The sequence below is a fragment of the Parus major genome, chromosome Z (genome assembly GCF_001522545.3).
Source record: "Parus major isolate Abel chromosome Z, Parus_major1.1, whole genome shotgun sequence".
In the NCBI taxonomy this organism is placed as follows: domain Eukaryota; kingdom Metazoa; phylum Chordata; class Aves; order Passeriformes; family Paridae; genus Parus; species Parus major.
In genome coordinates this window covers 23070479-23082310 of record NC_031799.1, presented here as the reverse complement: position 1 = coordinate 23082310, position 11832 = coordinate 23070479, and the positions used below count along the sequence as shown (strand labels likewise).

Below are 11832 nucleotides of genomic sequence, written 5' to 3'. Positions count from 1 at the left end.
TATCTAGCAAGGCTGTGTGCAATGGTTACTTCTTTCCTATGTAATTTTTAATGATAATACTTCTTGATTGGTGTGCTGTTGACAATGCTGTCAGAGCTTACTGTAGTAAAGCAGCAGTGAAACATCTACATGTACCATGGAGCAGACAGGAGGGAGTTTCTCTCCCTTGGTTCCTGCAGCCTTGGCAGTTGTTGCAAGCTTGAGATCTGGAAGAAGCAATTCTTCAGCAGGACACTAAGGGGCAGCCCCAGACCAAAAGAATATTCCTACTTTCTTATATACACACACATTAAGAGAACACTATATTTGCCTCGTTTTTCTATATTGATTTAACATCAGTAGTGCCCAGAAATACTGAATCAAGTTAATCGAGAATGCTTTTTTTTCCTGTTGCATTTTTACTATTTAGTTTGGCACTGGGGATGAAGAAGGTTTATTTGCCACTTATCTGCAAATGGGCCCACTTGAGCTCACAAGGAGGGTAGAGAAAATGGAAAAACGTGGTAAATTCTGCATCTGGAGCTGTGGTGGCCACCCCACACACCATGGCATGGCCAAGTACATATACCAATGCATATCTGCATGGGCTGGGAGCTCTCACTGCTCAGAGATGCTCCTTGGCAACAGAGAGCTAGTCACACAAGGCCCTGGAGTCCCATTCCCAAAGTAGCAGCTGCTGTATGAATATTTAGAAACCAGAAAGGAGGAACTGAGGCAGGAATAATTCAACAACCCACCTAGGACCACGGAAAATCTGTTTTTGTAAGATTTTGTTACCACTACAACTTGATAGGTGCATTGGTCACCATCGTGGGACACAGGACCATCTCCTGCAAGGAGAGATCCCAATAATTATAAACATAACCTGAACCTAGCTCCAAAAGCCTTGTGGAAGGAACTGGACATTGGAGTGAATTAGGAGGAAGATCGCTGCATGTTGATATGAGTTTGAATTAGGAAAAAACGTAAGTCAGTCAGAGCCACAGTATCTCCAAGGGATGGGTTTGCCCTACTAATCAGGAGATCTAATGTGAGGGGAATGAGTGTCCTGGCTTTGTTCAGCTGGTGATGTATTGCCAAGTAATAGCTGTAATGTGAGCTGCCACAGCCAGCTGGCACTGGGTGTGTGGTCTCTGGTTACCAGGCTGCTCTGTAACGGGACCCTCTGCCACTACCTGGGGCACAACTGGACTCTCCAGCTACACCAAGATATTTTACACTATTTTGGCATCCTTCCTGGGCATAGATAGACAACATTAAATTCATAAATTTCTTGGCTGATACACAGCTGGATCCGTCTGCTTCAGAGGCATAAGAGGAAGAAAGAAATCTGTAGCCAGAAATATTCTAAATTCCAGTTTAGAGTTAATGAAAGTTTTCTACACTATTTTACAGATAACAGTACATTCAAATATAATAGATGTTGCCTTCACAGGCTAGTAATGGATGGTTGCTCACAGAGGTAGGAAATGGTGAGGAATTTTTGAGGAGGAGGAGGAAAAAGCAGTAACTGGTAACTGAAGTTAGTACTTCAAATACAGAGTGCTCCAATTTCTATCCTAAGTGGGTATCACAAGAGAAATGACCACTGTGGGAAGAAGCAGGGTTCAATGATATGGACAGTTCAGTGTAAAAGTCACTTATGTATTTGGAAAAGAGGTGTGTAACTTGTTCAAAACAAGTCTCAACAGAGAATATAAGGATGTACTTAAGCTGGGCAGCCCTTGAGGTGTAGCCCATTAAAAAAAGATACCTAGAGAGTAAACCACCAAATCTAGGTGGTGAAAGCTACTAGCAAGACATATAACTCTTTTTTGCTATTCTGCTGCCTCTGGGATCACAGCAGTTAAAACAGCTTTGAAGATGTGAGCCGGAACCTGCTGTGGAGGGAGACATTCCTTATGTAAATTAATAGACCAATCCACCACCCAGATATGGAAACAAACCACCAATGAAAATGCTAACAATCCTAAAATGAGAAATGATCATTATAATTTAACAAGAGCTTCTGACTCAAATGTAACTCTCATAAACTCCTAAATCTATTTAATACACTTTAGTCTAATCCAGCCTCTAATCCAATGTAGGATTTTCATTGTGCAGGGTAAATGTCCTTATGAGCCTTGCAGTTTTGCTTCTTATCTCACCTTTTCCTGCTTTGGGGCTACAACACTGATTCAAAATATGTGCATACCAAGAGCTGTGTGAGTGTGGGAAAAGTAAATAATGACAGGATGTGGGTGGGAGGCTGACTTGCCTTTCCCAGCACAATAATTACTTTTGAGAAAATGTTCCCCACATGCATTCTGGCAAATGTTGAAAGCCAGATGCCCTAAGTACAAGATTCTCACACTTAAGCTGAGTAGTATTTTACTCTGACTTAGAGTGGCACTTTATAAACTGCTCTGGTTTAACAGCAGCTTGTGTCATGCTGTCTCAAGAAGAGGTCAAGGAAAAATCGAGGTGAATAAGTCAAAGCTCCTTCCCAGCTGTGGAGAAAGAAAACTGTTGACTTATGTCAAAGAGACCAGCTACTTCCAAACAAGTCAGAACTCTGCTCATTTTTTTGAGGAGCAGAGACCAGTGATAAGGTTTTCTGCCTATAGTCTGACTGCCCCATCTCCAAGCAGGAGGGAAGGAACAGTACTATAGAGCCTCCCAGTTGGGTGCGTGTTTACATTACTCTAAAATAAAAGGAAACAGTCCTGCATGTTGGGCCCTTTCTCAGATTTACAGGGCAAGGAACAACCTCCCCTTCTCTCAACAGCCTCCAGTGAAATCATAAGAACCACAGAAAGCTTTTGTTTGGAAGGCATCCAAAGGATCACCTGGTTCCAACTCATCTGCAGTGGCCAGGGACACCTTCTACTAGACCAGGTTTCCCAGAGCTGTATCCAGCCTGGCCTTGAACACTTCCAGGGATGGGGCATCCACACTTTCTCTGGGCAACCTGTGCCTCAACACCCTCTCAGAAAAGATTGGTTTCCTTTTATCAAATGTGAGCCAACCCTCTGCTGGTTTTGCAGCCATTACCCCTTGTCCTGTCACTACATGCTCTTGCACAAGTCCCTCTCCAGCCTTCTCATCAGCTCCCTTTAGGTACTGGAAGGCCACATTTAGATCACCCTGGAGCTTTCTCCTCTCCAAGCTGAACAACTTCAAGTCTCTTGGCCTGTCCTCACAGCAGAGGTACTCCATCCTTCTGATCATCTTCTGGAAGTCGCAGTGACTGACTCATTGTGTAAGTCTAGCTACCCTAAGACTATCACTTGCTTGAGAAGAGATGGCACAATTCAGCCTTATAGACTGTGCTGAGCCAGGTGAAAACTGCCCCTTCCCCTTCTGACAGGCATCACTTCCACACTTTAATGTTGAAATACACATTGGAAAGTGCAATTAGGAAAGTTTATAAGGGTCAAAGACATAATGAAAGGGAGAGTAAAACATGGAAATAGATTGAGTGAGTCAGAGGATAGACTGCTTCCAAGTTTATTTTTGAGTTTGAGTGAGGAGTCAAGACTGATTGAAGGTAATTTATAAAGTTGAAGTATTTGTGATAGTGGTAGCTGATACAAAAAGGGCCAGTGCCCAAAACTCTACCTTGGGATGCTCAGAATGGCGATTAGGGCATCTGTTTTCTCCATGAATACAGTGCAATCCCTGAGCAGGTTACCCACAAACTTGTGAAATCTCCATCCTTGGAGGTTTTTAATATTTACCCAAACAAAACTGTGCCTGTCTAGTCTGATGCTGGAGATTATCCAGCCTTGAGCAGGCAGTGGGCCTAAGCATCTCCACATGTTCTTTTCCCACCAACTCTTATGTGATTTGGCAGGCTCTGATGCACAAAGTTTGGGCATGAATTAGGAAGGCACAATCCTTCACCACGTCTACAGGCAGTCCTACATTCTCTGTCAACCACATCTGGTGCTGCTCTCATGCTTAACCTGCTGGAAGACTGCAGGGTGAGGATTGATGGGAGAATGGTGTTTGCTGACACAGAGTCAGGTCTTGGCCTGATAATAAACTCCTTTTCAGTCTGTGCTGACTTTAGTCATCTTCAGTGCCAACTAGATATCATAGTAAATCAGATTGTGCTGGAGTATTGGATGAGGAAGTACATAACATTTGATTGATAATCATGAATTTTGAGTAGACACTGTTGGGACTTGTGAGACATCTGCTGCCACTGGCCACTGTCACTAGTCAGGGAGGAAAGGACTGGACGCAGAAAATTGCTTGGACCCTTCGGCAAACAAGCTCAGTGCAGCTCTTCCCTGTGTATGTCACCCACTAGTGTGGAAAAGAAGGTTCCTTGCACAGTTAGCTAGAGTAAAAGTAGCTGTAGAAAGAGTCTGCACACATTATATCACTGTATAAATTATTGAGCTGATGTTCTGGAGATAATAGAGGAAACCATTAGTTCTTCTGTCCTGAGGATGGCAGCTCTGAAAGTTTACACCTGCTTTCTGGAAGTTGTACCTCCTGTAGACTCCGCTTAGATAATTAATTTGCAATATTCATTAGCCAGATGATCAGTCTAATAATATATAGACAAACAGAAGGATTTCATGCTTATATATTGAGTCAGCTGTGGGTTTTTTTCTGGTTGTAGGAGAAGCTGCTGTTGAATAAATGGCAAAAACCCACATAAACCCAGCAACAAAAAACAACCAAGTATTTCGATGTTTATTTGGATAATATTTCTGAGCAATAATTATAATCATTAGTGAATCACAGGCAAGACAGAACCCTGTGGCTGTAGCTACATAAGGGGCTCCGTGCTTTTTCTTCTCATCTGCCGACATAGAGGGTTCCCAGAACTGAGTGGGAGAGATGTGCTGTGCCTGATATCACTCATGTTCTTCTCTCATATGCTTTATATGATCCAGCTAGATCCCAGTGCTCACAGGAAGACAGGAGCACAGGGACAACTACTGCACAAAATTAGACACCCATGAGCTTTCCCCAAATACAGAAGAGATTTGAAGAGCAGCTCTCCTCCTCGCCCTCCTTTGACTCCAGGAGAGATACGTTCCTCTTGTTCCTCTGGTTTCTACCTTTTATAATAGTTCCCTGAGCACTGGCTTGCCCCTTCCCTGATGCATACTCCTGGCACAGGGAGGGCCACAGCTGCATGCCTGCAGGGACCTCTAGCCACAAGGCCCTGCCTGTTTTGAAAATTACACTTTGCACATGGTCACTTCCCTTATCACTGAGATCCAGTATTTTCATGTCTTCTTCCCTCCTTTTTTCCTAGAGGTCCACACAAGACCCCCAGGTTGTGGAGACTTGTCACAACAGCACAGGCAGAAGAAACATGTCTGAAGGCACAGGAGGCAGGCAGGGTGTGGGCTGAGATATATGGTAATAGTCAAAATTAGGAGTGCTTGCAGGATTTCAGAGCTAAAAACAATGCCCACCTTATTCTCTTTCTTTCTGGAATGAAATAAAGAAGGAGCTGCAGTTCTGTGCCCTCTTCATCTGCACAGCTCTGCTTGCTGGACATGTGTGTGCAGCAGGTACAAAGCTTCATTGAGGGAAACTAAACCCTCAAGCAAACTCACAAGCAGTTTTCTGTTTCGTGTGTCATGAAAACTCTGGTTATTTGTTATTCTGGGTGGTAAGTAGGCCCTACCATGGTAGGGCTGCTTCTCCTGCATCCATCAGCCCTCACACCCAGCATCAAGTTCCTGGAGCTGGGGAAGAGGTCACTTACTGCCCTTCTGAGGCAAGGTCATTTATTCAGAGAGAGATGCTGGACTACAGTTTTTGTGCAGGATTGTAAAAATGAAGCCAAGACTGTTGTTCATTGTACACTGTAATTCCAGTTTCCTGATTTCTTCCTGAGATCGCATTTCCTGCAGCAAGAATTTCATTCAACAAAAGATAATGTTTTAGGCATACAGAGATATCTGACAATTAAAGTAGATATCTCAAGGAATATGTGGCAAACTCACCTACAATCTTACCCCCAGGTACCCAGGTACCTTTGAACTCTGGCTGCCAGCACTAAGGCACCTAGACTGTAGAAATGCTGAAAGACAGATTAGAAAATGTTCCTTTAAAAATGGTGGAGAGTTGTATTATATTGACTTGGTGATTGTTAGCATTTTCTAATTTTGACCTTCAAGGTCCGAATGGGCATATTTGTAAAAGAGCAAATGATAAAAAGTATTCCATGTGCTCCAAATGCAGCCTTTACTCTGCCTGGTGAATATTTTAGTGACCCAGTTACAGCAAGAGGCTTTTATTGAACAGAGTAGGCAAATGCAGAGGGAAACAGAAGACCCGTCATCCCTGTGACAATTATACGTCTGTCTCTATTTGTGTAATCCACCCTCTCAGCCTGATAAGCAAGAGCCTGTGCATGGGTTTTGAAAGGAAGGTGACCATCACCTTCTGTGATCTGGGTATTTTCTTGCGTACACCTCCACTAGCCTGTAAAGCAGGTAAGTCTTAACCTCAGCATGGTGATATTGTTCAGGACCCCTGTTCTACCCTGAGGTGCATTCTGGCTTTTTAATCTTTCTCTGGGGCTTATTCAACATAAGGTTTTACTTATACTCCATTTCTACTTTTGGTTACTTTTTGAGTCCACTATTGTGCAAGTAATTGCATTTCTCTCTGTTTTTTTGATGCTCTTCCCTGTGTACCTTCTTACTGTATACTCAATGAAGCAAGCCTTGGGAGTGACCAGCTCACACCTGTCTACTACAAGCAATTTATAGGAAAAAGGCTCAGCCCAAGCAAACATGACCGAATAAACTGACGGGTGATACTTATCCTTATTATGGGTGATCTTCCTCTGACCACCTTTAAACTGGTGGGGAGCTTTCTGTATAAATGCACTTTCACTTTTGCAGATGGAATCTGTTGAAGATATTTTCTTGAGAAATTTTTTAAATTATCAGGTAGGAAGGTATGCCTTCAATTTTCCTGTGTTTTCAGGTATGGTACAAAATATTTCCTTTTACAGCAGCTTTATAGAATGGATACACAGTAGATCATTTTCTTAAATAAAAATCCTTTCTTTCCATTTACCTATTTGAATCAATTGCTTATGAGTTCAGGAGACTGGGTTTTTTTTTATTAAAGTCCATCTTTGCTCACACACAGCTAACAGGATGGATCAACTGAAAGCCTAACTTTTCAGTCCTGCTAACAATTTCTGTCTTCAACTGGCCCTCCTTCCCTTCCCAGAGACTAGCCTTTGGTTTGACTCCTCTGCAATGACCATATATTTGCCCCATAGCTCTCCTGCTCACTGCTATGACCAGTCCACTGGAAGATGCAATGGACACCTTGATCAGGATTTTCCATCACTACTCCGGTAAAGAAGGAGACAGATACAAGCTCAGCAAAGGAGAACTCAAGGAGCTTCTTACCAGTGAGCTCACTGACTTCCTTTCAGTAAGATGCAGCTTTTGAACCTCCTGAGTGACTGTATCATGGGTGGGTTAAGCAGCTATCCAAGTTCTTGGATAGGAATAGCACCTCCTTGTGCAAGGCCCATCCTCTCGCAGTCTCACAGATAACAGTTCTTTGTGGAGCTGTACAGAAGAATATGATGTCAAATGTCTCATTTGAGAAATATGTTTTCAGAGGGTGGTTGAGCCACAGTACCCTCCCATTTACCACTGGCAGCAGAGACGGGTACTGGTGCTCTGCAAACTCCACAGTGCTTTTGAGCCTGAGGGCTAGTCCAGCCAAGAAGCAGTAGCAGGATGATTACTAAATAAAGGTCAATTACTTTGTTTTCTTGCTTATTTTTAATGATGGGACATAGATAAGTCCATTGAATAATTAAATGCAGCAACCAGTTATCATGAGATAGGAAAGTAGCTTGTACATGCTGGCCACACAGTACTGCTGCTTGTGTGCCCTGCAGAGAGGTGCTGAGAAAATCCTTTCAGTGATAAGCTGCTGATTTGAGTATCTCTTTGCATGTTTGTTATGTATTACATTACACAGCATGGATGCCTTTATGGTATCATAAGTTTTTAAAATAATGTTTTTATGTATCCTCTTAATTGTAAAAATTATTGTGGATCCTACGACCGCCAGCAGGATTTACTTTACATTGTATCCATTTCCTTGAATTGGATTTTCTTTCAATCTTGGTTATTGATTTATTGTTATGAGATCTAATGTTCTTGCTCCCACTGAATAGGATGTTTGTTTGCTAACCAGAGATCTGAATATGATGAATGGATATATAATACGACTACTTATGAGTATTCCGTTGGAAATCTAAGCACTGTTTGTCAAGGGATGATGCAGAGAAATGCACTTTACAGAACCATCTTGAAAAAAGGAATCCATGTTCAGTATCTCCTAAAATCTATTTGATTCATTTCAGTGCCTATTTAGTACCTGTACACCTTATAATGGCTGCACTGTCTTTAGTTTCTGATGTTGTAGTGACTAGAGATGTATTACTGTTCAGGTGCATGTTTGATGCAGCCTTTTATTTAATTACACCAGTCTTGTAACCTAGCGTTGGTTCCAGGCGTGTCAGAATTGCACATTCGAGATCTACACAGCTAAGTCACTTTTCTTTCTCTTTAGGGCCACAAGGACCCCCTCCTGATTGATAAAATTATGAGTGACCTGGACTCCAATAAGGACAACGAAGTGGATTTTAATGAATTTGTCATTCTGGTTGCTGCTTTGACTGTGGCATGTAATGATTTCTTTGAAGAACAGCTAAAGAAAGAGAGATTTTAAAAATCCTCCGTGTAATCAATCTCCTGGCCACAAATGTAAGCAAAGCATGCCTAGTTAGGTTGCCCTCATTAGTGTTTAGCGAATGCAAACCATCATTCCTCCAACTGTTACTGCTCTAAGACATTTATGGAGCTAATCAGCAGCTGGTGTAAGCTGGACCATAGCCAGCTTGCACTACTTGAGATGTGGCTTTTAATATTTCCAGTCTTTGCACTCCATGCATTTGTAACATGCCTCCATCAGTTGCCCAGGTCAAGGGCTTGGGGTGACAGATCATTTGGCACAACTTGAGACTTCTCTTTCTTCAATGTCAGTGGAAAGTAAAAGGCATGGGAATGTAACTTGTATACTTTCTGAATGGAAAAAAATTTGAATGAGATATAACACTTGCAATTTAATTTTCAGTAATTTTATAATAATCTTATTTTGCAGCTCAAAAACAGCAGAATCTTTTTAGCTCAGCTCTGCTTATTCTAAAACCTTTTTTAGCTGCTGCTCTCCACACTCGTATTTCAGATGTGGTCACAGCTGTCTCTTGCTGCTGAAGCATACAATACTGCTTGTCATTGTTATGGGTTCATTTCCTCCATGTCTCCAGCTTCAATTTTGTTCTGCTGGCATTGCTGCATCCCAGTAGTCAACCTCTTCACTTGGCACAAATGAATTTATTCGTATCATAAATTATTCAGATGCATAGAAGATTTAGTCAGCAAATTGTTTGGAGGGCTGATGGAAGGACTGGGTCTTTGGGGGAAATGTGTAAATGCCTTCTGCCTTCACTACTCTGGCACAGTTAAAAGGAAGACTTTTAGGACTATTTGTGGAGGATTTAATGATGAAATTCCAGGGTACAACTTTGTAACGTGAGTCATCTAAGGGAAAAACTATTATTTCATCTTACACTGATCCCCACCCTGTATGGAAGCAGGGGTTCCCTGGACCCCATGGCCAGGCAAAGAGAGATGAGGCCAACTCCTTCCAGTGTTATCTTGCTCTTGGGTTAAGAGTATTTACACACTCCTGTTTGCTTCTGAGGTCCTGCAAGTCATCAATGTCAGGATATTGTGGCTTTTCTGCATGGAGAGCTCTGTTATTTCCTTGTTATTTTGTTGGTAACTTCAAACTGTAATAAAGGGCACCTGAATTAAATGAAGATTTTCTCTTTGTGTAAGAAGTTATTTAAAAAACGCTCCCCAATGAAGATGTGCCCTGCTAGGCAACATTTGAGGTATGCAGTCCACTTGTCTCTCCTTCCCAGACCCCCAAAGATCATTTAGCAAAGTGTACATTTGTATGAAATTATATATGATTAAAATACATAATTTATTATAAGCATGGGATTCTACGGGGTACAATAAATGTAACAAGGGGCAGACATCATCCTAAGAAATGGGCCACCACCAAATGGTGTTTTCCCAGAAGAAAAGCAAATTTTGCAATGGTGACAGAACCACAGTATTCTTTAACCCTTCAGTGACAAAGTTTTACAGGATTCACAAGATATCTTCTAGACCAAAATGACAGGAAGTACAAAAGTAAAACTGCCAACAACTGGACAACTTTTTGTTCCCTTTAATGTCATGCACCTCAATATCATCACAAATGTTGTTTCAGGATGGCAAAAGTATCAGCCAGAAAACATAAGACTGTTTTTATGGTTTCTCATGGGTCCCAGACTGTTGCTAGCCTCTAAGCTTTTCCCTGTCCTCCAAGGGGAAGTGAAAGGAGAGCAGTCTAAAGCTTCAACTCCAAGCTAAAAGGAGTAAGATTATCCCAGTAAAAACCAGTTCCTTCTTTAAAAATTTTGAACAAGAGGCTCCAGAAATGTCATAAACCCTCTCCCATCCCTGATGAACCCTTGTACAATGTAGCAGCCCAGGTGCATAGCGGAATGATGCTAGGTCACAGCTGGCAGCAGCAATGTGCCCTGAAGTCAGGCAGCAAGAGCCACTGCTGCGGTGGAGGGCCAGTGGAGCCATCTCATCAGATGAATTTACTAGAGACTGTGTGCATACTAAATGCTCTGTGGAAGGGGCTTACTTGCAGATGAGCTGTGGGTGAATCAGAGGAGAATGACTCAAATTATCTTTTTTCCAACAAAGTTTTATGAAACCTCATAAATCACTGGCTTTGGCTTGTCTTGTTAGGTGTTTCTTGTGGCTGTTTTAACTGCAAGGACAAATGTTAAACTCTGTTCTCTCAGAGGAAATCTTTTTGCACAGACTGGAAACCAGGCAGAAAAGTAAGAAAATGCAGAAAACACATTCATAAGGTAAAACCCAGAAAACCTTCACACAATGTGGGGCCCTGGGATAAGACTAGCCGTCCTATTCTTGAGCTAACTGTGGGATGTCCCACTGCACCAGTGGCCCTCTCTCACTCCTCTCCCACCGGAGCCAACTAATGTTCCTTTAGTAGACATTGTTTCTAAAAAAGATACATGATCATCTGAAAGTTTTGAATTGCCACTAGCCAGAAAAAAACTGTGAGCAATCCTCTGTTCTGTAAGCCCTCCTCAGGACGGAAAATGCCATTGAAACCACTTACATTGGCTATGCAAGATGTGGCATATAATGCCAACCTCACTGTGAACACGATGTCCTACAAATGTGAATGTTTGGGGTTTTCCTTTTCTCCTTCAAACCTGAAGGCAGGATTTTTTTCTCATTGTTTGCTGATATTTTCCTGCTGACTTCAAGTCTTTCTCTACTTCACGAATCTAGGAAGCACTTTGAAGTTTTACATGCAGATCAAGATTGCTGTGTGGCTTTCACCAGAGTGCCTCAGCTTTAGGAATGATGTCTAATTACAGACATTTTTTTCCATTTGTTTTATCAGGCTGTCTGAAAAACCTATAGAAAATTGAACACCGAAACATGGCCTAATATTTTTAAGTTACATCAAAGATAAAAATACAACAGTGCCAGACAAGATCTTTTCTATATGTTGTGAAATTGCTTTGCTTGACATCTAAAGAGCAGATTTGCAGAAGATAAATTCCATTATCTTGAAAGCCTCAGCCTCTGCCATTTGCTTTTATTTCAGTTCAAAAGAGACTTGAAGTGCCAGTGCAACTGGCAACACAAAGCTTGATGCATTGTC

At 41.9% G+C, this 11832-nt stretch overlaps 1 protein-coding gene across 1 annotated transcript; it reads left to right on the top strand.

Annotated features, from left to right (window-relative positions):
* Window positions 1-7255: 7255 nt before the first annotated feature.
* On the top strand, window positions 7256-9858 carry S100Z (S100 calcium binding protein Z). Its single transcript, XM_033520571.1, has 2 exons — window positions 7256-7413; window positions 8572-9858. The coding sequence occupies exons 1-2, from the start codon at window positions 7273-7275 to the stop codon at window positions 8728-8730; spliced, it is 300 nt and encodes a 99-aa protein (XP_033376462.1). The 5' UTR covers window positions 7256-7272; the 3' UTR covers window positions 8731-9858.
* The last annotated feature ends 1974 nt before the right edge of the window (window positions 9859-11832 follow it).